General features: G+C 47.0%; 1 protein-coding gene across 2 annotated transcripts in view; it reads left to right on the top strand.

Annotated features, from left to right (window-relative positions):
* Positions 1 to 23,336, top strand: part of SMOC1 (SPARC related modular calcium binding 1) — a 148,403-nt gene that overhangs the window by 111,025 nt on the left and 14,042 nt on the right. Inside the window, exons 6-10 of one of the 2 annotated variants that reach the window (XM_061182698.1) lie at positions 1,242 to 1,331; positions 3,367 to 3,447; positions 20,495 to 20,687; positions 21,243 to 21,325; positions 23,083 to 23,188. In XM_061182698.1, the coding sequence (XP_061038681.1) occupies positions 1,242 to 1,331; positions 3,367 to 3,447; positions 20,495 to 20,687; positions 21,243 to 21,325; positions 23,083 to 23,188 (553 nt within the window). The remainder of the gene's footprint in view (positions 1 to 1,241; positions 1,332 to 3,366; positions 3,448 to 20,494; positions 20,688 to 21,242; positions 21,326 to 23,082; positions 23,189 to 23,336) is intronic. The other variant, XM_061182699.1, reaches the window with a different exon arrangement.

Below are 23,336 nucleotides of genomic sequence, written 5' to 3' on the forward strand. Positions count from 1 at the left end.
GTGTTCAGTCCTGAAAGATCTCTGGGGGTCTTGGGAAGAAGGGCTTGTGTAACCACAGTGTCCAAGACAACAGTGCTCTCCTTCCCTCCCCCTCCCAAGGGAGAAAACAGAAAAATCTCGGAAGTATGCGTTCTCAACGCAGGTAAAGATACCTGCTCCCAACTTTCACCAAGGAGGTGGAAGTTGGTTCTTAGGGCACAAAAGAGCACTTGCTCTTTTTACATATAAAGCACAGATATACATACAGTACACAAACAGGTATACAGTGTATCTTTGTTATTAACATTTCACTAGGAAATTAATTAGGAAAAAAAGTCTAAAAATACTCCTTAGATGGGCAATAAAAAAAAAAAAGTTGAGAAACACTGTTCAAAATTAAGGTTTTCGGATCTTGATGAGCATAATTCAGAGTCCTGAAAGGTAAATAAAGTCTGAACTTACTCTGATCCGTAGAGGTTTTTGGTCTACAGAGAGAGCTGCCAACACTACTAAGACCATAAGTATTAGAACTTTGTTACTGAGAACTCCCTGCTCCTATCATCTGTGTTAGAAATTTCAAAGCAAATCCAGGGCAATTACTCATGTTTTCTCCCATTTTGTTTGCCCCCATCTCTCCTTGGGAACTGGGGTGCATGCTGTTTCAGAGTTAAAAGTGTTCTAAGGATCCCCCATTCTTTTTAGTTCAGCATGCTGGAGAGAGAAATAGTCCTTCTTACCTTCACTTTGTTTTTAGATGAAGATGGAGAAATAGCTAGGATTTTGGGAGGAAATGGCACCATGGTCTCTTGTTCTCCTTAAGCTCTTCAGTGAAGGCCACTAAAAAGGTACTGGCTAGTACCTTTCACAAGAGGGCAGGAAGGAGCTGGGGACATCAGAATTTGATGCCACAAGTGTGCCAACATCTCCTAACATTTCTGGCCAAAACTCAGGGCTGCTGGGGAAGATAGCCCTCCCAGCTTTCCTGAGGAAAGAACAAGGGCTGACGGAGTCATGCTGGTACAGAGCTATGAGAAGGGGTCCTCCAGAGCCATGACAACCTGGGTCCCTTCCCTGGAATGGCGAGCACACACCTGGATTGTCTTACTGTTGGTGTCTCTCTGTGATTCTCTTTTCCTTCTTGTTCTTTTCTTCTTTCTTTTCCTTCTCTTTGGTCTGTTCACTGGGACTTGGCCGGGCCATGTGCAAACCCCAACCATTCAACAGTGCTGGAGAGTAGATAGTATTTACCTCAATAATGGTAGTCTCTTTTCGATTCTTTTTAACCCTCAATTCAGATGACGGGTCTAAGCCGACACCCACGATGGAGACCCAGCCGGTGTTCGATGGAGATGGTAAGTGCTTGTATTACTTCAGATTCGAATTCTCCCACCCATTTTCAGATTTGGGGAGGTCTTTCCTTTGGTTGTTTGTTTAAGCTTTATTATTATTGTCTTTTTTCTTTTTTAATTTCAATGTTCCCCAGTTTAAGCCAGGTTGTTTTAACCTTTTAAAAAATGCAAACCCTCCCAGGAACTAGTACACCCTCCACTTCTGGAAAGGCCCTCTGTTCTTGCCAGGCTTCCTGCTGGCTGCTAAAGTCCAATAATAACACAGCCTGGATGGACCCTGTGGGCTGCCAAGACCAAGGAGCCAGGGCTGAGAAAGACGGGCCAGCAGCCTCCCTTTTCTAAATGAATCAGCACTTAACAAGTTCCTGTAGTGCTCTGTGCCCAGCATTGTGGGAGGCCTCTGGGGGACAAAGGAGAAGTAGATGAGATGGAAGCCTTTGCTCTCAAGAGATCGGCAACTATAGGAGAACTTTATGTATGGAACTATATGGTCTCAGTTGTTTGTTTGTTTTCTGTAATAGACATGTATGGAAGAAAGAGATCACAGTGGTATGGGAAAAGATTCTGTGAAGAGAGGGAACTTGCGCTGGATCTTGAAAATGTGGGGGAGGAATCAGGGTGTTCCAGGCAGGGGCACTGGCATGGGCAAAGGAGAGAATATGGTGGAGACGGGGTATAGTGAGGAAAGTAGCAGGAAAGAAACTGGTGTATAGAGCTGGTTTGGCTGAGTTGTAGGGACCTTGAGAGTTGAGTCAAGACATTTGGGAGAGGAGAAATTCTAGGTCAAGAGAAATAGTGGTGGTTGGTGGCAAAATAGAGGTTGGATATCTCTGGAGGTATGGGGAACGGACAGGAGGAGCTTGGGTGCAGAAGGCTGGCTTTGATTTGAGTTTGAGCTGCTCAGGGCCTACATTCTTCAGTGTGCTTTGCTAAGTACTCCAGGCTCCCATGAGGAGGAGCAGGAAGCTCGGCAGAGTGCGGTTTCTAGAAAGTCTGACAATGAGATGTGGAGCTCAGTGCAATATATGGCAACCTTTCAGTAGCTTTCAGCCGAGTATGTCCAGGCTTGGATCCTAAGACTGGACAGTGAGAGAGGAATAAAAAGAAATGACGCCACTGGTTGGTTCTGTGGCTAAGGATGTCCCTAGCCCAGGCTCAGCTTTAGATAGAAACGTGAAATATCCTTTGCAACTGATCATGGAGTGGAACATATGTGTGTGTTCATGCCTAGAAGTTAAAATGTTTCTGTGATCTACAAATGTCCTAGATCATTGGCAAGTCTGGGACCTTGGAGGATTGATGGGGGTGGTGGGGGAGTGGAATGGAGACCATGTCAGCTTGGAAGACCTTCCCAACACACTCATGGAAGATCTCGTCACTCTACAGTGTGTTCAGGGTCATCCTCAGATTTCCACGGCACCTGTCCATTGGGTGACCCCACCCCTGGAGAGCCTGGAGGCACCCTGGAGCTCTCTGGTTGGAGGAATTCAGCCTCTGTTTGATGAGAAACTATTAGAAAGGGGATTGAAGCACACATTAGACCCATTACTTTCTTCCCCATGTGAAGCAGAGTCTCAGCAAGCTAAAACCTGCTGTGGCTCAGCTGTTTCCTCTAAAATGGTCTCTGTGGTTTGTTTGGCATTCATTTGTTGATTTACCCCCTTTAAATCTTCTTCCAGGGAAGCAGATGAGAAAGGCTTGGCTTGGCGCATGTTCCTCACCTCCTGGGATAATATTTTTATTCCTGGATGGAGTGGCTCAGTGCCTCTGGACTCTGACCACTCGGCCTCCCAGCACAGGAGGCCCTGGTTGACTCCTGTGAGCTGATGGGGAGATGATCTTCCATAGAAAGGAAGCAAGAGGGTGTTGGGACAAAGTGGATATGGGATGAGGGAGATGGCTCAAGCCTTGATGCCTCAGGCTTTTAAAAAAGCTGTTAAAAAGTCTGGGGGTTACACTCCAAGTAACGTACTCTCTTTGCCCAGACGTTATTTTCTCTCTTCTTCTTCTTCTTCCTTTTTTTTTTTTTTTTTTCCAGAAATCACAGCTCCCACTCTCTGGATTAAGCACTTGGTAATCAAGGACTCCAAACTGAACAATACCAATGTAAGAAATTCAGGTAAATAATCTGCCTTGGATTATGTACTGATATGTACCTGTTCTGTCCACGGGTACCATATGGTTGCTTCATGACTATCACTGTGTGGGCTTGGGTAAGTCATTTAAAAAGTTTGGCCTTCAGTTTCTTCCACAGTTGTAAAATGCGGAGATGAGATGGGTTAATCGCTTCCAACTTTGTCTTCAATTAATAACTTAGGGATCGTCTTTCACGTGTAGTTGATCCTTTTAGCTAAAAAAAAGTTTGATGGTATGTTTTAATATTTTAATTGACTTTTCTAATGCCATGCAGAAGAATTTGAAAGAAGAATGGCTGGGCATAGAGAAGTTGGACTTCAAACCTTAAGAGCCCTGGATCTATGTGTTTTTAAGGCTCTAAATATCTGCCTCCAATCTTATCTTTTCTGGTTTGATCTTTTGAGGGTCTTGTGAGTGTTCAGGTTTTGGTACTGGCTGAACCCTTGTAGAAAGGTGGTAATTTCTGAAGAGTGATCAGATTAGAGTTCATTTACCATCAATGAAGACCAAAGTTGATAAAGTTCATTTACCATCAAAAAAGACCAGATGTCCATCGACAGGAAAATGTATTAACAGATCAAATCTGTATCTCTATTGGTGGGGAATCATCCTTCTTTCAGCCTCAGACTTCGTTGTGAGAAACGCTACTTGGCATATTTATGCCTGGTTGTTGAATTTAGCCATATCATCGTTTCCTGATAGATAGCAAGGACTGTAAACTAAAGATACATCCCTTTCACCTGGCAGGCAGGATTTTGCATGACCATTAATGAATGAGTGTGCTGTCCTTGCCCCCCTTTTGGTTTATCTGTATAGTATGCCAGCTTTGTCCTAAAGGTCGTGGGGACTGGAGTGCATGGAATGGTTTAGACCATGAGGTGAAGTCACATAGCCCTGGTTGATTTTTTCTGCTGAGTACCTCGGCATGTGTCTGGTTCCCTGTTTGATAGAAGCCAGAGGAGGTGTGGGATGCTGGGGTGGGAAGGAGCCCATGTAACATCCCATGGGCCACAGTCTTTGACAGAACAGTGCCATGGTTAAAACACAGGCTTTGGAATCAGCAAACCTGTGTTCTCTTTCTGGCTCCAACACTTAGTAAGTGACCCAGTCAAGTTAAATGCCTGCCCCACCCCTGCCCCGGCCACGCCCACCGAGCCTCAGTTCTCAGCCAGGATCATAATCTCTCCCTTAAAGGACGGTGAGTAAAGATTAACTGAGTTAGTCTGTATGGTACTTAACCAATGTCTGGCTAAGTGAGAAATAGTAAGTGCATGATAAATTGTAAGTACAATTGTATTTATTATTATCATCATCATTGGTAGGGAAAATGGGAATATTAACGATACTTCTTCTAGTGAGAATTCTTCAATCAAGAAAGAATTTGTGATTGCCACCCTAAGCAAAAACATCTATTAGGAAGCTTCTTAGATCCTTCCTCCTCTCCCCCTTCACTGTTAGGCAAATATGATAAGTCAAAGAGAAGTGGTTTTGGTGCCTGTGGTATCTGGAAGTGATATCTGCAAAAGGTCCCCGCATTCCCTGAGCCCCTAGCAGGTCTGCAGAGCCCCAGCAGGAGGCTCAATTTTCATACGGTGACCAAGGGGTAGATAAGAGGGAGAGCTCTCTCTGAAATTATACAGCCCCTTTTGCCTGAAGCATTTGTTTGACATTTAGCCACTGCTTCCATGATTTTTTTCCACCTGCCAGTGGTTAATTTCTCTATGTAAGTTATACTCTGTGAAGGCAAGAGCTTTACTGCCTGTCTATTATATCTATTAGAGAATCTAGCTCAACGTGTTTGCTTTGGAGAAGGATGAGGAGAAAAGATCATCATCAGTAAAGTCAGAATCATCAGTGTCATCATAGCTAGTCCATATCAGCTGTGTGTTATCTCATTTGAGTGTCACCATAACCCTATAAGTATTGTTATTATCCCCATTTTACAGATGAAGAGTCAAAGGATGAGAGAGAGGGAGTAACTTGTCCTGGGTCACAGCTAGTAAGTGGTGGGGCTGGAGAAAATGATTTCTCTTTGGGAATAGAGTGCCTATCTTCTTGGGCTGTATTCTCTGTGTATAGTAAAGTGGCAGTGTCAAGTTTGATGATGTTTGCTTCCGCTCAAGTCCTTCCCCTTCCCACTCCTTCTTCCCCTGTGTAGCTTCCAATTGCATGAGTATGGGATCATATTGAAAAATGGTTTCCAGGCAGGTACAATCCCCTTCCTTTTGTGAGAGGCACCCAGCCACCTTTATTTTTTCCTGGTTTGCCCCAGTTATGTCTGTAAGTTTAGCGTATAGGACAGGATAGTTGGAGGAGAGCTAAAGGTTCCCTGGGAGTAACTGAGACCAGCAATCATTATCAGAGATTGATACCATAGGCATTTTCTAATAAACTAGGGACATTCTCCATCACGATCAGGTGGTAAAACTGACTGAGTGCCTGTCAACCTTTTTGATGTAATTAGGTGTGAGGGACACTGTGTCACATAGGCATGTAACAGAGGTTGGCAAATGGCCACTTGCCTGATTTTGCAAACAAAGTTGTATTGGAACACAGCCATGTCCATTTCTTTACATACTGTCTATGGCTGTTTCCGCGCTGCAACCATCAAGTTGAAGAGTTGTGACAGAGACCGTCTGGCCTGCAAAGCCTAAAATGTGATCTGATCCTTTACAGAAAAAAAAGTTTGCTGGCCCCATTATATGAGATTGAAGTAGAAGCATTTGGATGGGAGCGTGTGTCGGGGGGTGTGTCTTTCTCATGTTTTGGGGCCCCTTTCCTGGAAGTAGGGACTGTGCCTCCTGACATGCCTGGGGAAGTCTGCATTAGCGCAAAACTTTAGGCAGCTCACATAGCACTTTCTGCTCTCACGTGAGCTTTAACATCCTGTCCTGTGCGTGCTCTCACAAGTGGGTTGCCCAGGAAGCATCCTGAGGCTTGGCCTTCATAGGTCGGGGGTAGGGAATCTTTTGTATATAGAAGAGATCAACCACGTAATGGTAGAAGCATGGGCTTTGGTATCAGGCAAACCTATAGACCTGGCTTCCGATGCTTGCTTCCCACTGAGAGGCTGGGTTACCTTGAGAAAGTTAATTAACTACCCTGAGCTTTGATTTCCTTACTCATTAGTTAAAATCATTAATGCCTTGCAGGATTTTTCTGAGAATTCAATGTATCTAAAATACCTGGCCATAGTAGGTGTACATAGTAGGTGAATTATTGAAAAAAACTCAATGGAATATCCTGATGTATTGTGATAGCCACTTTTCACATGATCTCACTTGGTCTGATGAGCAGTCAGATAGACTTGTATGTTAACTTGGGTCTGGGCGGCTGGCTCTGGTATGGATTAGAGCCTCTGAGTCAGGCCCCTGGGACACTTTCCCATTAGAGTTTAATGAAAGATTCTGGGTCGAGGAGAGCTTCTGCCCTTGCCTCTGGGGAGGTTGGAGTGGGACTCTGAGAGCCGACTGAGTGAGAGCTCTTCTCAGCTTTCTCTCTCTCAGAGGCAAAAAGGCATCGCAGTTTCTTTTACACCCCAAACATCCTTCTTTCACACTCAGACCCTGTGACGCCAGGTTTGTCTTCTGGCCTGGGGACTGTTGATGTTGGAAAGGTTCCACTGGGCAGCTGAAGTTTTGCAATAACATGACACATATGCCTGCAGACTTATCCTGTCTCCTTCCCTCCTCCTGGAGGTTTTGGCCCTTATTTTTAAGGCTTTGTCATGTGTTCATCATGGTCAGTGTCTCCTTCTGAGTATGTGGCAGGGTCAGCGGCAGCAGGTTTGCCTGTTGAACTTCTGTTTGATTCTCGCCTCCATTGTACCAGGAGTTCTTCTCGCAGCCAGGCGGACAGCACACCTGGTGGCGAACATCCTAGAATTTGAGAGCCAGCATCTTCTCCTATACAAGTCGGCCAGAGACTCTGCTCTGCTTTTATAAGAAAACAGGAACTCTTGCTGAATTTTTGGTATCAGGGGCTAGTGACGGAGGCATTTCTCAATATAACTGGAATTTCAAAAAATTGTCATCTTCTATAATACATCTTAGAGAAGAGAGTAAAGAGATTAAGGAAATGACAAAAATTAGGCTTCATCTCATCCTTCATCCATATCTTACTGCTTTGGATTTTACTACATGCAGGCACTTTCCCACAGCTGTGATTGATAAAAGTCTTGTTGTTTTTCTCTTTCTGTATGACAGAACTCTGTGCTTTCTCCTCTGGGTAAATGCCATCTCTCAGGAAATGTGGTCGCGTGAGCCTTCACTCTTTTCTTCTTGCAAACCATGCCCTCAAGGCATGTACGAAGGCCCTTTGCCTCTGTCTCCGCCTGGTTCCCTCCTGTGGCCACTCTGAGGTCATTGGACTTCCCTTCCTCCCCCCCATTTCTTTCTTTCCTTTATCTCCATCTTTTCTAGTTCACTTCCTTCATGATCTGATCTGGGACTCCAAGAAGCCCTGGAACCTGACCCTGTGTGTTAAATCCAAAAGGACCACGCCTTTCCTTCCTTACCTCCTTGCCTGGCAGACCCTCCTTCTGTAATCTGTGAATACAGCAGCTGGTGGTAACTCTGCTCCCTGGAAACAAGCCATCAGTGGGGACGCAAGGTGGAAATGCATTTCTTATAAGTTCTGCCGTGACAGTGACCCCTGTCCCCCTGGTAAGTGAGAGTGTTTGCCTCTCTCACCATCCACGTCACAAGTAAGCTGTTTACAGCATCCTGCCCTGACCTGCCAGGCTCGGATCGGTGCTCTTCTAGGCCTGCTTTGGGCCCATTGGTCACATTTTTGATGCTCCTCCCTCACCTGGAAGCTCCTGCTGGGATGGCTGCTGCTAGGACTGGGATTTGGGGTCACAGAGGCAACAGCACCTCCTGGCTGGATCCCCCACCCCCCAAACCAGTGCTCTTGGCCTGCCCAGAAACCGCGGGGTGATGTAATAACCTTAGGCCTGGAAAAATAAACAGTTCTAGGGGGAAACCAGCGGTAGCTGTTGTAAGCAAATACCTCACAGCCACCTGGAACCTCGCACACAATGTGGCTGGAAGGAAGAACGAGTCATCCACGAATGTTAGCAGCCGCGGATGGGGCTGGGCTCGTGTGCATTTAAAATACCTGTATAAAACCAGATCCTTGATGTTTATGTCTATCACTGGCCTTCTGGACGTCTGCCCATCTATCTTATGCAGGTGTCTTGGTCCACCAGGGCCAGTAGAATAGAGTCGGGGACAGGCATGCGTGGCCATCCCTATGGCTTTCTCCCTGGCAACAAAGGCCTTTCTCAAGTTCTCCCTTTGCCAGGAGGAGCTGAAACACATTCGGAGGCCCCAGAGAGCCTGGCTCCACAGTCCTTCTTAACCTGGTTTTAAAATTAGTTTTCCCAATGGCCTTGCTCCTGCACCCCACATTGTCTGCTTGGAACACAGAGGTGCAGGGGTGGCTGGGAGGGGTCTGGAACTTGCTCCACCAGCAGAGATTTTATTGAGTATGTATGCTTTGTGGCGTTAAGAGTAAAACCACCACATCCCAATGTTCTCCTTTTGGCCTCTGCTGCTAAAAAAACCTAATTGAAGGCCCTGCCGAGGTATTGTAATTGGCTTCTGCCAATTTGCTAGAAGGCAACTGCTATCTCTGCTTTGGTCCGAGGGTCCTCATTCTGTGTTTATTTGTAAAATGGCTTTGGAAGTAAGCAGGGTATATATCTTATTAACACAGGCACATGTGCAACATTATTGTTTGGGGGATGAAGTGTGAAGTTATGATACTTTATTTGACAAATTAAAAAATATCTCTTCCATCTCCCCACCTTGGCCCCTGACCCGTCCTTCCTTCTCGCCTGAATTTTTATTTGCTAGCTCTTGTCCTTAAAGGACAGAGCTTATCGGGTCAAGGTCAACAAAGTTACTGAGAAAAACTAGAAAGACGCCAGCTTGCCACTTCTCAGTACTTGTCGTTCCAAAACCACTCTGAAGCGTTTCGTATTCTTTTTGGTGGAAGGGATATGAGCTCACTTAATGGCATGAGTCAGGAGAGATGGAGCCTTTTCTAAAATTTGAGTGGATGTGAGTCAGTGATGCTTTGGGGGAAAAGTTTGAAAAAAGTGCCTACATACTATATTGGGACAATCCATCCTAGAAGAAATATCTTCTGTAGAATTTATATCTTGTTTTCCTCCACTTCTCAGTTTCCGTCTGTGTGGGAAGGACTAGGTCACTGCTTCAGACAACGGTGAACCGTGCATGGCCATTTTAGGTGCTCCAGGGAGAAATTATTTAGACAGGCTGGTTGGTTTGTAATTGTCCCTTACACCCCCTCACCCACTACACTTCATCCCAGCACCGTGCCCTATTTACAGAGCCCCCTGCAAACGCTCCTGTGAGTGGGTGCTTTGGGGACGTGGGGCAGGCGTTGTTAGTTTTGTTCCGGGGGGAGCCTCTGAGCCACAGACGGCTGGACACAGTATGACCGTGGAGGGGGGTGCCAGGCATGGGGGCGAATCTGAAGGCCCCCAGCAGCCTTGCCCCTCACTCAGCCGCTTGCTGGTGCTTGGGCTCCCCTGGGGCGGGGGAGGCTGAGCTGGATCCCTCTCTGAGCCATGGGGAAGCTCTGGGCTAGCTGTAAGACTGTGGGCCATGGGGACCATAGCCTCTAGTACCACCGCTTCATTTTATTTTTTATTTTTATTTTTTACATCTTTATTGGAGTATAATTGCTTGACAATGGTGTGTTAGTTTCTGCTGCATAACAAAGTGAATCAGCTATATGTATACGTATATCCCCATATCCCCTCCCTCTTGGGTCTCCCTCCCACCCTCCTTATCCCACCCCTCTAGGTGGCCACAAAGCACCGAGCTGATCTCCCTGTGCTATTCGGCTGCTTCCCACTAACTATCTATTTTACATTTGGTAGTGTATATATGTCCATGCCACTCTCTCACTTCGTCCCAGCTTACCCTTCCCCCTCCCCGTGTCCTCAAGTCCATTCTCTGCGTCTGCGTCTTTATTCCTGTCCTGCCCCTAGGTTTGTCAGAACCATTTTTTCTTTTTTTTTCTTAGATTCCATATATATGTGTTAACATACGGTATTTGTTTTTCTCTTTCTGACTTCCCTCACTCTCTATGACTGACTCTAGGTCCATCCACCTCACTACAAATAACTCAATTTCATTTCTTTTTATGGCTGAGTAATATTCCATTGTATATATGTGCCACATCTTCTTTATCCATTCATCTGTCGATGGACACTTAGGTTGCTTCCATGTCCTGGCTATTGTAAATGGAGCTGCAATGAACATTATGGTACATGACTCTTTTTGAATTATGGTTTTCTCAGGGTAAATGCCCAGTAGTGGGATTGCTGGGTTATATGGTAGTTCTATTTTTCGTTTTTTTAAGGAACCTCCATACTGTTCTCCATAGTGGCTGTATCAATTTACATTGCCACCAGCAGTGGAAGAGGGTTCCCTTTTCTCCACACCCTCTCCAGCATTTATTGTTTGTAGATTGTTTGATGATGGCCATTCTGACCGGTGTGAGGTGATACCTCACTGTAATTTTGATTTGCATTTCTCTAATGATTAGTGATGTTGAGCATCCTTTCATGTGTTTGTTTGCAATCTGTATATCTTCTTTGGTGAAATGTCTATTTAGGTCTTCTGTGCATTTTTGGATTGGGTTGTCTGTTTCTCTGATATTGAGCTGCATGAGCTGCTTGTATATTTTGGAGATTAATCCTTTGTCAGTTGCAAATATTTTCTCCCATTCTGAGGGTTGTCTTTTCGTCTTGTTTACGGTTTCCTTTGCTGTGCAGAAGCTTTTAAGTTTCATTAGGTCCCATTTGTCTGTTTTTGTTTTTTTTTCCATTACTCTAGGAGGTGGATCAAAAAGGATCTTGCTGTGATTTATGTCATAGAGTGTTCTGCCTATGTTTTCCTCTAAGAGTTTTATAATGTCTGGCCTTACATTTAGGTCTTTCATCCATTTTGAGTTTATTTTTGTGTATGGTGTTAGGAATTGTTCTAATTTCATTCTTTTACATGTAGCTGTCCAGTTTTCCCACTTATTGAAGAGGCTGTCTTTTCTCCATCGTATATTCTTGCCTCCTTTGTCAAAGACAAGGTGACCATAGGTGCCACCACTTCATTTTAAATGAGGAAAAGGAGCCCGGACTAGTAAGGACCTTGCCCAGGGCCACAGGCCCATCAATAGCTGTCGTGTGCCAAGGCCTCTACTTGGTGCTAAGGGGGCCAAGGAAAGAAACAGAAGGAGCATCTAAGCAAGGAGCTGACCATCAGGCAGTGGTGTGTCAAAGGCAGGGGCGGAGGTGTGGTCCACCCCAGAGGGGAGGGATATTCTATCACAGACATTGTTTTGAGTTGCTGACATAGAGATCTTCGAAAGTAGACTGATTCTTAGTTATGTTATTATTTTTTTAGGTAAACTAAAGACAGTGTGCCCCTCATTGCCTGTACCTAGAGCAGACTGCCCCCGCCACCCCGCCCTTGGTCATCCCTGCAATCCACCTGAGAGACTGGTCATTCACGGGGATGGGTCAGGAAGGCCGGGGTTGCTCTACATTGGCTGAGGACACTGCTACCCTAGACCAGCTGATAACCTACCGCTTATCGACTAACTATGGCACTGGGTTCAATGCTTTACATATACTATTGTGTTTCATCCTCACAATGACCCTGTGAGGCCTGTGCTGTGGTTACCCTACTTTTACAGGTAAGGACCTGGCACTTAGAGAGCTAAAGTAAACAGAGCTAACAAGTGGTGGAGGCTGATCCATCTGACCCCAAGCCCGTGCTCTTGACCACCGAGCTATTCTGCCTCTCTTCTGATTGTTGTTGACTTCCGTGAGCAGTGACAGAAACCCCCATGTGCCAGGCCTGGGCTGGAGCGTGCAGGGGCAGGAGTGCTAGGTGCTTACTCCTGCTCTCAGCCTTGGTGAGGAAGCCCAGGTATCCCCATCTCACCCTGACTCCTGTTCCTAGAAGCTCTTCCCTCTGACTGCTGGAGTTGCCCCTGGTATTTGGGAACAGCCGTCCCACTGAGCTTTTACACCATCCTCATTTCTCCTTCTAGACCAGAGCTGAACAGCATCTCTTCACTTGGCCAGTGAGTTCATCGGAAGGGGTGCCCTCCTCCAGAGACGTGGTCCAAGGTCCCTTTGTAGGTTAAGACTGGGTGATGATGTTATCTTTTTCACATCATTTGCCTGCCTACTCTATGGGGAAAAGGGCCTTTAGATTAAATTAAATGGAGAAACCCATTCCAGTGGAAGAGGTGACATTTTAAATTTGCGCATATTCTGTTTCTATTCTCACTCCCTCCACCCCTACTTGATACACACCTGAGCACAATTTCAAAGACTGACTTTGTTCTGTTTATCAGGGAGTCTGCCTCTTCCCTGCCCTGACAGGACCTCTCTTTTCTTGGCCATTGTCTCTTCCAAAGGGAGCCCTGAGGAACGGTTCTTTGGGGTCCCCTCCTCTTCAGGGTGTTCTCAGAGTCCCTGGATGACTCTGAGACTTGGGGATTGGTGATGGCCAAGTGGCAGCTTGGTGCCAGACATGACGGGAGGGCAGAAGAGCAGTCCTCCAGGGGATAGGTGCTGAACCCTGTGTGGCCAAATGAACAGAAAGGGCTGTTCAGTGATGTCCTGTGAATCACTCCCCAAGATCGTGCACTCTGCAGCATCTCCTCCTTGGAGACCACATGTCCAGTCCCTGGGCCAGTCCCTTCCCAAAAAGAGGGAAGTCAGTGCCTTCAAGCCTGGTCCCTCTGGTCCCTCCTTTTGTTCCTGCAGTCTCCTCTTCGGCCAGATTCTCTGCAGCTGTCCCGACAGCGCACGCCACTCATGCCAACCCAGAGGCTCCCGAGGCAGGAGCCGTGTGATTTCTTACGCCTCTGGAATTTCATGTTGTGATTCAGGAAAAGTTGTTTTTAACAGAAGGCTTGTTATTTTGGGTTATGCTTCAGCATTTCATTCATTTTTGATAAGAGGCTAAGTGGGTGTGAGGTATTTGAAGGGGCTTCAGGGTAACTGTAGCCGACACAACGCTAGTGTTTCCCTTAATATTCTTGGCCCAGTGGGATGATTCCTTTTGCAACGAAACGTAGATAAGCTCCTCTTGTTTTTCAGGCGGGTAACTGTGTATTGATTTTTCCCTTAAGAAAATCTAGTGCTGGATGGTCTGAGGATTGAATGTGGCATTTCCCAGGATGAGTCAAAGGGACACATTTTCTTCTTCTGGCCTCTGTGGTCTCATCCCCCATAACTTGGCCTTGACTCCGAGGTGGGTGGTCCCATCTCTGAGGTGTCAGGCTAGAACAGAATCCTGTGGCTGGGGATGGAACAGCAGAGATTCAGCAATAGAGGGGTTCTTGGGCTAAATACTCTGTGGATCCTTTACACCCAAGACTCCGTGGTTCTCCTACGAGTGAGGCGCTGCAGGTCAGGGATGGGTGTGGGGAAGGATCAGGAAGTATGCGATAGGGTCCTTGCCCTCAGGAGCTTGCAGTCTTGTTAAGTCCTGGTACTAAGGGTGAGGGGTCCAGGAGGGGAACAGATACTCAGACGCAGCAGAGAGAGGCTTTGCTCTAGGTGGGACCCCCAGGGAAAGCTTTGGGGATGGAAGAGGCCCGGAATGAGGGTAAGTCAAGATCTTGTGGTTAGTTCTTTCTTCTTGCTACGTCTTACAAAACTTTTCTGACCTCTCCAGAGCCTGCCATGGTACCAGCGCACACTCAGTACCAGCCTGTGTGAGAGCCTGGAGCCAGGAAGGCCCCTGACCCCCTCTGCATCCTCTCCGTGAGCCCTAATCTCCTCTGTTACTCAGGACCCCACATTAGATCTGAGACGCCAGGAGCACCATCCTCTCTCAGGACATTGCCCTCAGCCCTGTCAGCATCCCACTTCCCTTGTCTGTAGTATAGGCAACGCTTAGTCAGGGCAGCCTGAGAAGCTGCCCTTAATTAGCAACTGAGCCGCCACTCAGAGGAGAGCTTCTGGTTCTTTCTCTGGGAAGATTGCATCATTCATCAAGGCATCTTCCCAATACATGTCTCTATGACCCATGACTCTTCTCAGCTTTTCTGTGTATGGTTTTCTGTAAGATTTGGCTTTTTTCTTGGTCTCATTTTTCACAGGGACCTAGTGATGGTTAATTTTAGGGGCCAACTTGGCTAGGCCACAGTAGCCAGTTTGGTCAAACACTAGTGTAGACGTTGCTGCAAAGGTATTATTTTAGATGTGATTAACATTTATGATCAATTGACTTGAAGTAAAGCAGATGACCCTCTGTGATGTGGGTAGGCCTCATCCAATCAGCTGAAGGCCTTAAGAGCAAAACCTGAGATTTCTTGAAGAAGAAGGAATTCTGCCTCCAGACTGTAACATAGAAATCCTGCCTGAGTTTCCAGCCTGCTGGCCTGACCTATTGATTTTGGACTTGAGACTGCCCCATCACTCTTACCTGAATTTCCAGCTTGCCAGCCTGGAGCCAGTTCCTTAAAATAAATCTCTCTCTCTCTCTCTCCATATATATAACCATCCATATGCATATCCATATATATATTTTTAAAATCTATCTATCTATCTATCTATCTATCTATCTATCTATCTATCTATCTATCTATTTTTTTCTATTGGTTCAGTTTCTCTGGAGAACCCTGACTGCTGGTGATCTTCTCTGACTACTGCCTTTTCTCTCCTCCCATCTCCCCTGGCCTCCATCACCATAAGGTTCCCCTGCTCTTTCTCCCAAGAGTTCAAGATATGACTGGCTCACCAATACCTGCTCACTCAGGTGTTGGGTTACCCAGCATCCCAGCTTTTTTGTCTGCTCCTTCCTGCAGAAGCTTCTCCTCTGGAAGGCAGCAGCCAGAAAGAAAGACCAGTCCAAGGACCTGAAACTCGAATCTTTTAATGTTTATGTTTGTTGGACATTTTTTTTTCTTAAGTGAAGAAGAAAAAAGAAACAGATGATAAAGGAGAAAAAGTTCCCAGAAACAAAGGATAAACTGTGGGCTAAAATCAAAATTGGGGATTAGCTGAGGGTTGAGGTTGTCCACGCCCTTTGCTCCTAATTACCACAGGTCACTGAGAGGCACAGAGGCAGGGGCTGGCCGTAGCAGACGGGGCTGTCCTCCACGCTCCTCCTGTCTTGGCTGGACACCTGAGAACCCGTGCCCTGGGCCTGCACACAGGGTTTGTGTTGTCTGACTCAGCCCGGTCTCCCTCTCCCCAGTCCCCCTCCCTGCCCACTCCCACCCGGCCTTAGCCCTGCTTTGCTCGGCTGCTGTATGATTGTTGGGATAGAGGGCTGTGTGCTTTCCGGTGGCAAGGGCTGGACCACATTCTCATTCCTTCCACAGGCTACTTTTCTGTTGTGTTTCTTCTCTCAGGCAGTCAGAGTTTTGTGGGTGAGATTTAAACCACCCACTGCCAGGTGGGGAGTGAACCGGTTCTCACTTGTTCTCGGAATAGGATTAGAGGGGCTGGGTGAGCATGGGTGTGTAAGAACGTGTGGCTAGGTATTCCTGTGTCACCCTGGACAGCCCTGATATTTCCCTCTCCCCCGCTGTTTATGTCTTCCAAGTATTTACAGATGGTCCCGGCCCATTCTCATAGTTATCAGGCCAGAACTTCTAATCTTGTCATCTTTCCCTGAACTTCCCTGAGCAGAGATTGAATGTTTTAGAACAGTGAGTATCCACTTCTGAGGAGCTTCCTCTCTGAACCAGTGGTCATGAAGAGGCCCTTGAAATAGATCCCCTGGCTTGCATTCTGGAAGGTGACTTCTTGGTATCTGGAAAATCTGATAGTTGTGAATTTTAAGATTCATTTGGGAGGTGACTGAGAAGGGCAGAGGGTGACAGTGGCCCTAAGGATGGGGCTGGCTTCTGGGTCCTCAGATACAGAATAAGCTTATGCCCCCTGGTATGTACCAATTAGTATTCGCATGAGGTCTGGAGAAGCACTGAAGGAATAATTGGTTGATTGATTGATTGATTGATTGGCCGAAGGGTCTGAGAGGGCTACAGAAATACTTATGGGGTAAATTGATAAAGAGTTGAGCAAGTCTAAGTGTTTCAGTTATCTATTGCTGTGTAACAGACCACCCAGAAATATAATGGCTTACAACAAGAATAATTTATTCTTTCTAATGTGTCTGTGGATTGGCTGGGTGGTTCCTTGACTGATTCTACCTGCACTCACTCCTGGACTTGTCCAGCTGGAGGGTCAGCTGGGCTGGGGTGTCCAAGATGACTTCACGCACACGCCTGGCAATTGGTGCTGGCTGTGGGCTGATGGGCTCTGGTTTTCTTGCATGTGGCCTTTCATCCTCCTGGAGGCTGGACTGGCTTTCTTATGTGGTGGTCTCAGGGTGGATTCCAAGAAAGGGAAAGTGGAAGCTACAAGGCCTCTTCAGGCCGAGGTCTGGAAACCACACACTGTCACCCCCGTCCTTTCCATTGGTCAAAGCAAATCAGAGTCAGCGTGGAGGGGTTTACCCAAAGGCATGAATACAGGGAGGTGCAATTCACTGGTACCATTTTGTAACAATCTACCACACCAAGTAAAAGAAAAACATAGATTAGATTAAAAATCAGGTTAGCACATGGCAGTGAGAGCTGATATTAAAGAGGGGTGAAGACCATGGCCTGGGAGCAGACTGCCTGGGCTGGAATCCAGGCTCTGCCACTTCCTAGTTGTTGACCTTGAGGACATTACACAGCCAGTCTGCTCAGTGAGGATAATAATAACACTTATCTTAGAGGCTTGTGATGAGTTTGAAGTGAGTTAATGGAAGTGCCCAGTACAGAGTTGGGCACACCATAAATACTCAGGTAGCTGTTAGCCATTATTATTCATGTTACTGTCTGTAAGTGGTGGGTGAGTTACAAATTTGGCCTTAGGTGTTCCAGTTCCGAGGCAAAGAGGGAAAAATACGAGGGTACAAGGTTTGATGTGTGCTTAAGCTGAGAAAATCGTTGGTTCAGAAGAAGCAGTGCTGTTTCAAACGGATAAATACATGTTTTTACACATTTGCTTTCAAATGCAGCAGATTTGGGGCAGTCTACAAAGCGACTGGCCTGGCAAATCTTCACACCATAAAAATAAATGTATTTTTCCCGGAAAGCAAATAATTAGAGACAGTAACCTCTGTATAGAGTTCAGCAAGACAGGCTTAACTGTCAGAAGCCCTTGACTGGAGCCCCAGCCCTCCTCTCTCCGGGGTGAGTGAACTTGGGAAAATTCATGAATCCCTCCACGACTCAGCTTCCTTGTCTACAAAATGGGCATAATAATGGTGCCTACTTCACACGGACCAAGAGATTAGGCAAGTAAAGCCCTTAGTCTATTGCCTGCCTGGCACATGCTCCTCAATGAATATTTGCTTTGACTATTAGTAGTATAAAGAGGATTTTAGGGGAGATTTTGTCTCTGTTGGAAGACAAACTCTCTGTGTTTTCTTCGCAAACAGTTAGTGCTATGATTATAAATCTTTCCTGTCTCTTTCTTAAAGGAGCACTTGAAGTTGCAGGGATCGTCATAAAGTAATAAGCAAGCAAATAAAGAAGAAAGTAATAAACCCTGCATTTCACCGTTTCTCGAATTCCATGCTAACCCCCAGTTTTTCCAAATTATCGAGCGTCACCATTTGTATGGTTTGTAGTATTCTCCGTGGAACTCCGTGCAGCCTCTATGGAAGCGGGCTACAAACATTTCAGAACAGCCTTCAAGGACTTCCAGAAATCTGTCGACAGTCCCCAAACCACAGGTTCCCACCTCTCCTCGGCTGGCTGGTCTCCACATTCCCGCAGTTTCAGGATCCCCAGTGGTGTGAAGTCAGGTCCATCATTTGCTCTGTCCCTGGGGAAGCTTTCTCCACCTCTGTTTGCATCTCGCTTTCCATCTGATTTATGGCTTTAGAATGTTGGCCTGGAAGATCTTAATTTAAAGCCTCTGTCAGAGGTTGTTACATGAACACGGTGCCAGTAAAAAGCTGTTTTCCTTTGGTTTTTCTCCTCTGTCACTTTTTCTGTGGCATGAACTATGAGATAGGAAAAGAAAGTTACCAACTTGGGGTTGGGAGAGCTATTGAAAAACTCTTGCGTAATCCCCTGGAAGGTGCCAGGCTCCATTCCAGACAGGGGCCGAACTCAAAATTCTGGGTCTTCAGGCCAGGTCTCCCCATGGCCCCCCTCTTCCAATCAGTTTATGTCTCTTTCCTAAGCTGCCTCTTAGGGGCAGTTCTGGTGGTAGTTATAATTGGGTTCAGAATCTCGAGTCTAGTGCCTGTCAACTGTTTTAAACTCCTGTTCCTCTAGCTAAGGAGATTCTGTTTAGTTTCGCTGTGTTTGCGTTATGAAAACAATAGTTCTTTTTTTTTTTTTCATTTTCCAGATCAGTATTATATTTTAATAGCAAATGTACTATTCATACCTGTCTCCTGACTCTTAGATATTTTTATGCGCTTAAGGGAATATTCCCTCACCCTGCAATGAGAATTTTTTCAGCATTTTTCCTCAGAGTGAGACAAAAATCATTTCCCATCATCTGACTTCCCTCTAAGACAGCATGGAGCTGCTTTGTGTCTCTGTGTGCACCTACAGTCTGCTTCAACATCTGTCCGGTTCATATGTGTATCATTACCAGATTATTATTAATCATTATTATTATTTATTTATTCATATTATTTATTCGATCATTATTTCAAAGGGTTTGGCTCCTTCAGAGTTGAGCTTCTGTATTTTCATCATTTGTGCCGTTGTTCAGTGAGCAGGATGAACCTCCACATTGCTCATACCAAATTCCTGGCTCTCGGAATGCTATTTTTGTAAAACACTGTGAAAATATCATGGGATACCCAAGACGATTCCTGTCATCTTCTTCAAGGGGAAAGTTGCGAAATATTGTTCGTGAAAGAAATAAAGTGATAATAAAGTAAATAAAGAGATAAATAAGTAGATTAAAAAAGCGATAGTACAGGTATATGATGTGGTCCCTTTTATTGTTAAAAAACCCCCAGTAGGTGTGTACATATGTATTTGTGTGTGTGTACATGAAAAAGAAAAGGTCCAGGGCAGGTAGTGTTTAACTTTGGTGGGATTAGGGTTTTTTCAAATTTTTCTTTATAACAAGAAAAGGAACCCAATGCTATTTATTTTTAATAGCTAAAAAAAGAAAAAGAAAAAAAAAAATCCCCACAGAATCAACAAAAAAACAAGAAAGGGAAGTCAGGCAGGTTGACTGGTCAGGGATCGTGTGGGTCTGAGGCCCCCAGGCCTGGCACAGGACACCATGCACTGCCTCAGCCTGGGCCTGACTTTGGAGAAACCAGGTTTGGCTGTTCAGAGACGTTGACATAGTTCGTGAGGCCGCTGAGTGCAGACACCTTCCTGCGGGCCTGTTTCTCTCTCGCACTGGATGGAAGCAGTGTTGTGTGATCAGCTCAGCTCCATTCAGCCTACTTTGTCCAGCCCTGTTGGAGGCCTGGAAGAGAGTGGGTTTGGGCCTTGTTTCTGCTCCTCTTGGGTGCTGAGCATCAGAGCATCTCCCTGCCCTGAGGACAGTGGCCTGGCCCTGTCCTGCTGCGTCTGGGCTTGGGAGAGTGTCCATACGCACGGGCATTCCTGCATCAGCTGTCAGCTCGCAGGGCAGCCAGGCTCCTGCCCCCGCCCTCCCGAGCCAGGAGACATCAGCAGGGACCACTCTGAAAACAGTCAGGAGATTCTACCCCTGGGCAAAGGGCTACTCTGATTTGGAGCAGCCCTGCGGTCTCCGGCTGTCTTGTGGCTGCTGGAACCTACCAGGTATGAGTGCTAGGGCACCCTGGCAGCGAGGGGGCCGCAGGGAGGTTCTGGGACTGCAGCCCCTCACTAAGGGCTGGTGTGGGAGACACAGCTCCCCTTGGTGATTCACCAGCCAGCCATCAGTTCCTTAGGGCCAGGCCAGGTTCTGGCAGGGAAGGCACAGGAGTGGGAGTCACCGCAGGCTGTGTCTTCTCTTGCAGAGAAAGTTCACTCTTGTGACCAGGAGAGACAGAGCGCCCTGGAAGATGCCCGGCAGAATCCCCGTGAGGGCATTGTCATCCCCGAGTGTGCCCCCGGAGGGCTCTATAAGCCAGTGCAGTGCCACCAATCCACTGGCTACTGCTGGTGTGTGCTGGTGGACACCGGGCGTCCGCTGCCCGGGACCTCCACACGGTAAGTCCCCCAGAGCCCATCCTGCCCCTCGCCTCTCAGGTGAAGCCTGGGGTAAGAGAGCCAGCTTCCTGTTAGGCTGTCACCTCACATCTCCTGGCTTTATTGTCCTGGCCTGGTGGGAGTCGAGGCACTAGGGGAGTAGCATCTCTGCTCGTGGGCAGAAGAGGTCCCAGTATCCTGGATTCTGGTCACAGGTCTGGCCTTTCGTAGCTGGGCGACCTTGGGAAAGTAGGTAACCTCTCTGAACCTCAGTTCACCAGTGAGAAGGTTATTGCCCTGCCTGAGTCACTAGGTTCTATGGATCAAAAAGATCCTGTGTGCAGACATAAGGTAACAGCGCTCTCCTAGACTGACTAAGATGACACGCCTGAACATGTCTCTGTGGGAACACCGATGCTGGGATTGCCTTGTAGCTGCTGGACACTACAGGAGATATTTTGCTGCCAGCTCTGGGAGATCTAGGCTTAGTGACCACACAGATCATTGCTGGTAGTAGGGGCTGAAGTCAGCTCAGCTTCCAGCCCCTCCTCACCCCCTGCATCTCTCTCTTCTCAGCTACGTGATGCCCAGTTGTGAGAGTGACGCCAGGGCTAAGAGTACGGAGGTGGACGACCCCTTCAAGGACAGGGAGCTGCCAGGTGGGAGACGACACTACCCCTTGCTGGTGCCTTCACCTCTTCCTGTTCCTCCAGCCCCTCATCCTGCAGAAGCAGCGCCCTCCTCTGGGTCTGCTTCCCCATCTGTAAGATGGAGCAGGGACACCGGGCAGGGGCATCGCAGGAACCACGGGATCTGCATCCAGTCTGGGATTTGTTCCTAATTAGTCCTGTGCTCTTGACCACACTGTTTCTCCTCCTTGCTCTTACCTTTTTATCTTTAAAATTTAGTCATTGGGTTAAAATCCTACCCTTGAAAGCTCTACAGTTCTTTCTCTAAGGGTGGCTGGGACAATGCTCTGGGGGCTATGGACCCTTTCCCCCAGGGCTGCAAAGAGAAGATAGCTCACAGGGAAAGGCTGTCCTGAGGGGCAGTGATTCCTGGTGGCCCAGAACTGTCACTGGGGTGTGACACAAGACTCACAGGCAGGGACCCAGGACCTCCAAATGGCTGCTGGGTTGGGTTTCCCTTATTTATAGTGTTCTCTGCCAGTGAGTTACAATAAGAGTACTAAATATTGATGGCTCAGAACGCTGTCGTCTTAATCAGCACAGATGCAGGTCAGTGCTGGTGGGAGCTGGGCCCACTATTCCCCATCAGGACTCCAAAGGAGAACTGAAAACAGAGGCTCCTGAAAGTCTAGGGGTTCCCAAGTGAGGTTTGTAGGTCACTCTGTCATGAGAATGGAGTCGTAGAGACCAGGGTCCCTCCTTCTAGCCATCTCTTCAACAAATGTCAATTGAGATTCCCCTATGTGCCAGGCGCTGGGTTTGTCTAATGATCAAAACCGAAGTGAAGCTTATCTGGTGGGGGAGACAGTATACAAATAAATGAATCCAAACACAGATAAAAGGTGGTGACAGGTACTCTGAAGGGAAAGAGTGAGGTGCTGGGAGAAAGACAGGAAGAATCTGTGGTTTCTCTGAGAAGGAAGCATTTAACCAGAGACCTAGGGGATCTGCAGAGAGCAGAGAATGAAATAGTTGCTGCAGAGAGGAGGGCTGTAGGTAGTGTTGAGGGCCCATTTGGGGCTGGTAGTCATGAATTTGCAGGAAAACCATCTCTCCAGTTGTGTGGTGGTGTTTACGCCAGCACTGTTCAGCTATGGGGGTGTAGACTTGGAGAAGGCATATCGGTGAGAAGGTTCATCCGTGCTTGGGGTTTTGCTGGAATCACACGGTGAGGAGTAGAGAAACAAAGGGTTTGAGAGTAGTTATAAGGGAGGGTTGATAATTATAATCGAAGCTGGATGAGGAGAGATGTGAAAAAAGGAGGAGGTGCTTGGATAGGTAAACAGGTGGATCTACTTGAGTCAGCTTTGACCTTGGAGTTCTCTGCATTCCTCGTGCCCCTTCAGCACCTGGTCCTTGCTGCTAGAGTCGCTCCGTCCTCCTGTACCAGAACTAGCTTGAGTTCCCCAGTAGACTATGAACTTTACGAGGAGAAGAACTGTGTGTGTTATATCCCTAACATTTAGCATAGTGCCTGAGTTGATACTCAGCAAAAATTTGAGGAATGGAAGAGCATTATTATCCATTTGGTCTATTGGTCCCTTGCGGGCTGTGGGTAGAGGAACTGTGGAGGTTTATGAGAATCATCTGAGCTGTGGACAGTTCCCAAAGTGGATTTAGCTGGACGAGAAGGACTTGGAGAGGTTGAGGAAACAGTGGTAGTTGAGGAAGCTGTTTACTTGATCATTTACCTGGCATCTGCCTTCAAATCTCACTTTGTCTTTCAGGCTGTCCAGAAGGGAAGAAAATGGAATTTATCACCAGCCTACTGGATGCTCTCACCACTGATATGGTGCAGGCCATTAACTCAGCAGCACCCACTGGAGGTGGGAGGTGAGAATGTGAGCAGGACTCAGGCCCAGTGGGACCACGGGGCCCCTGACTTTTCAGATGCTGCAGGTCCCTGGGAGAGGGGGGAGGGGTGGGTAGAACAAGAGCTGGAAGTTGATCCTCTTCCTGAAACCGCGTAGCTGTGACTTTG

The sequence above is a fragment of the Eubalaena glacialis genome, chromosome 2 (assembly GCF_028564815.1).
Source record: "Eubalaena glacialis isolate mEubGla1 chromosome 2, mEubGla1.1.hap2.+ XY, whole genome shotgun sequence".
In the NCBI taxonomy this organism is placed as follows: Eukaryota; Metazoa; Chordata; class Mammalia; order Artiodactyla; family Balaenidae; genus Eubalaena; species Eubalaena glacialis.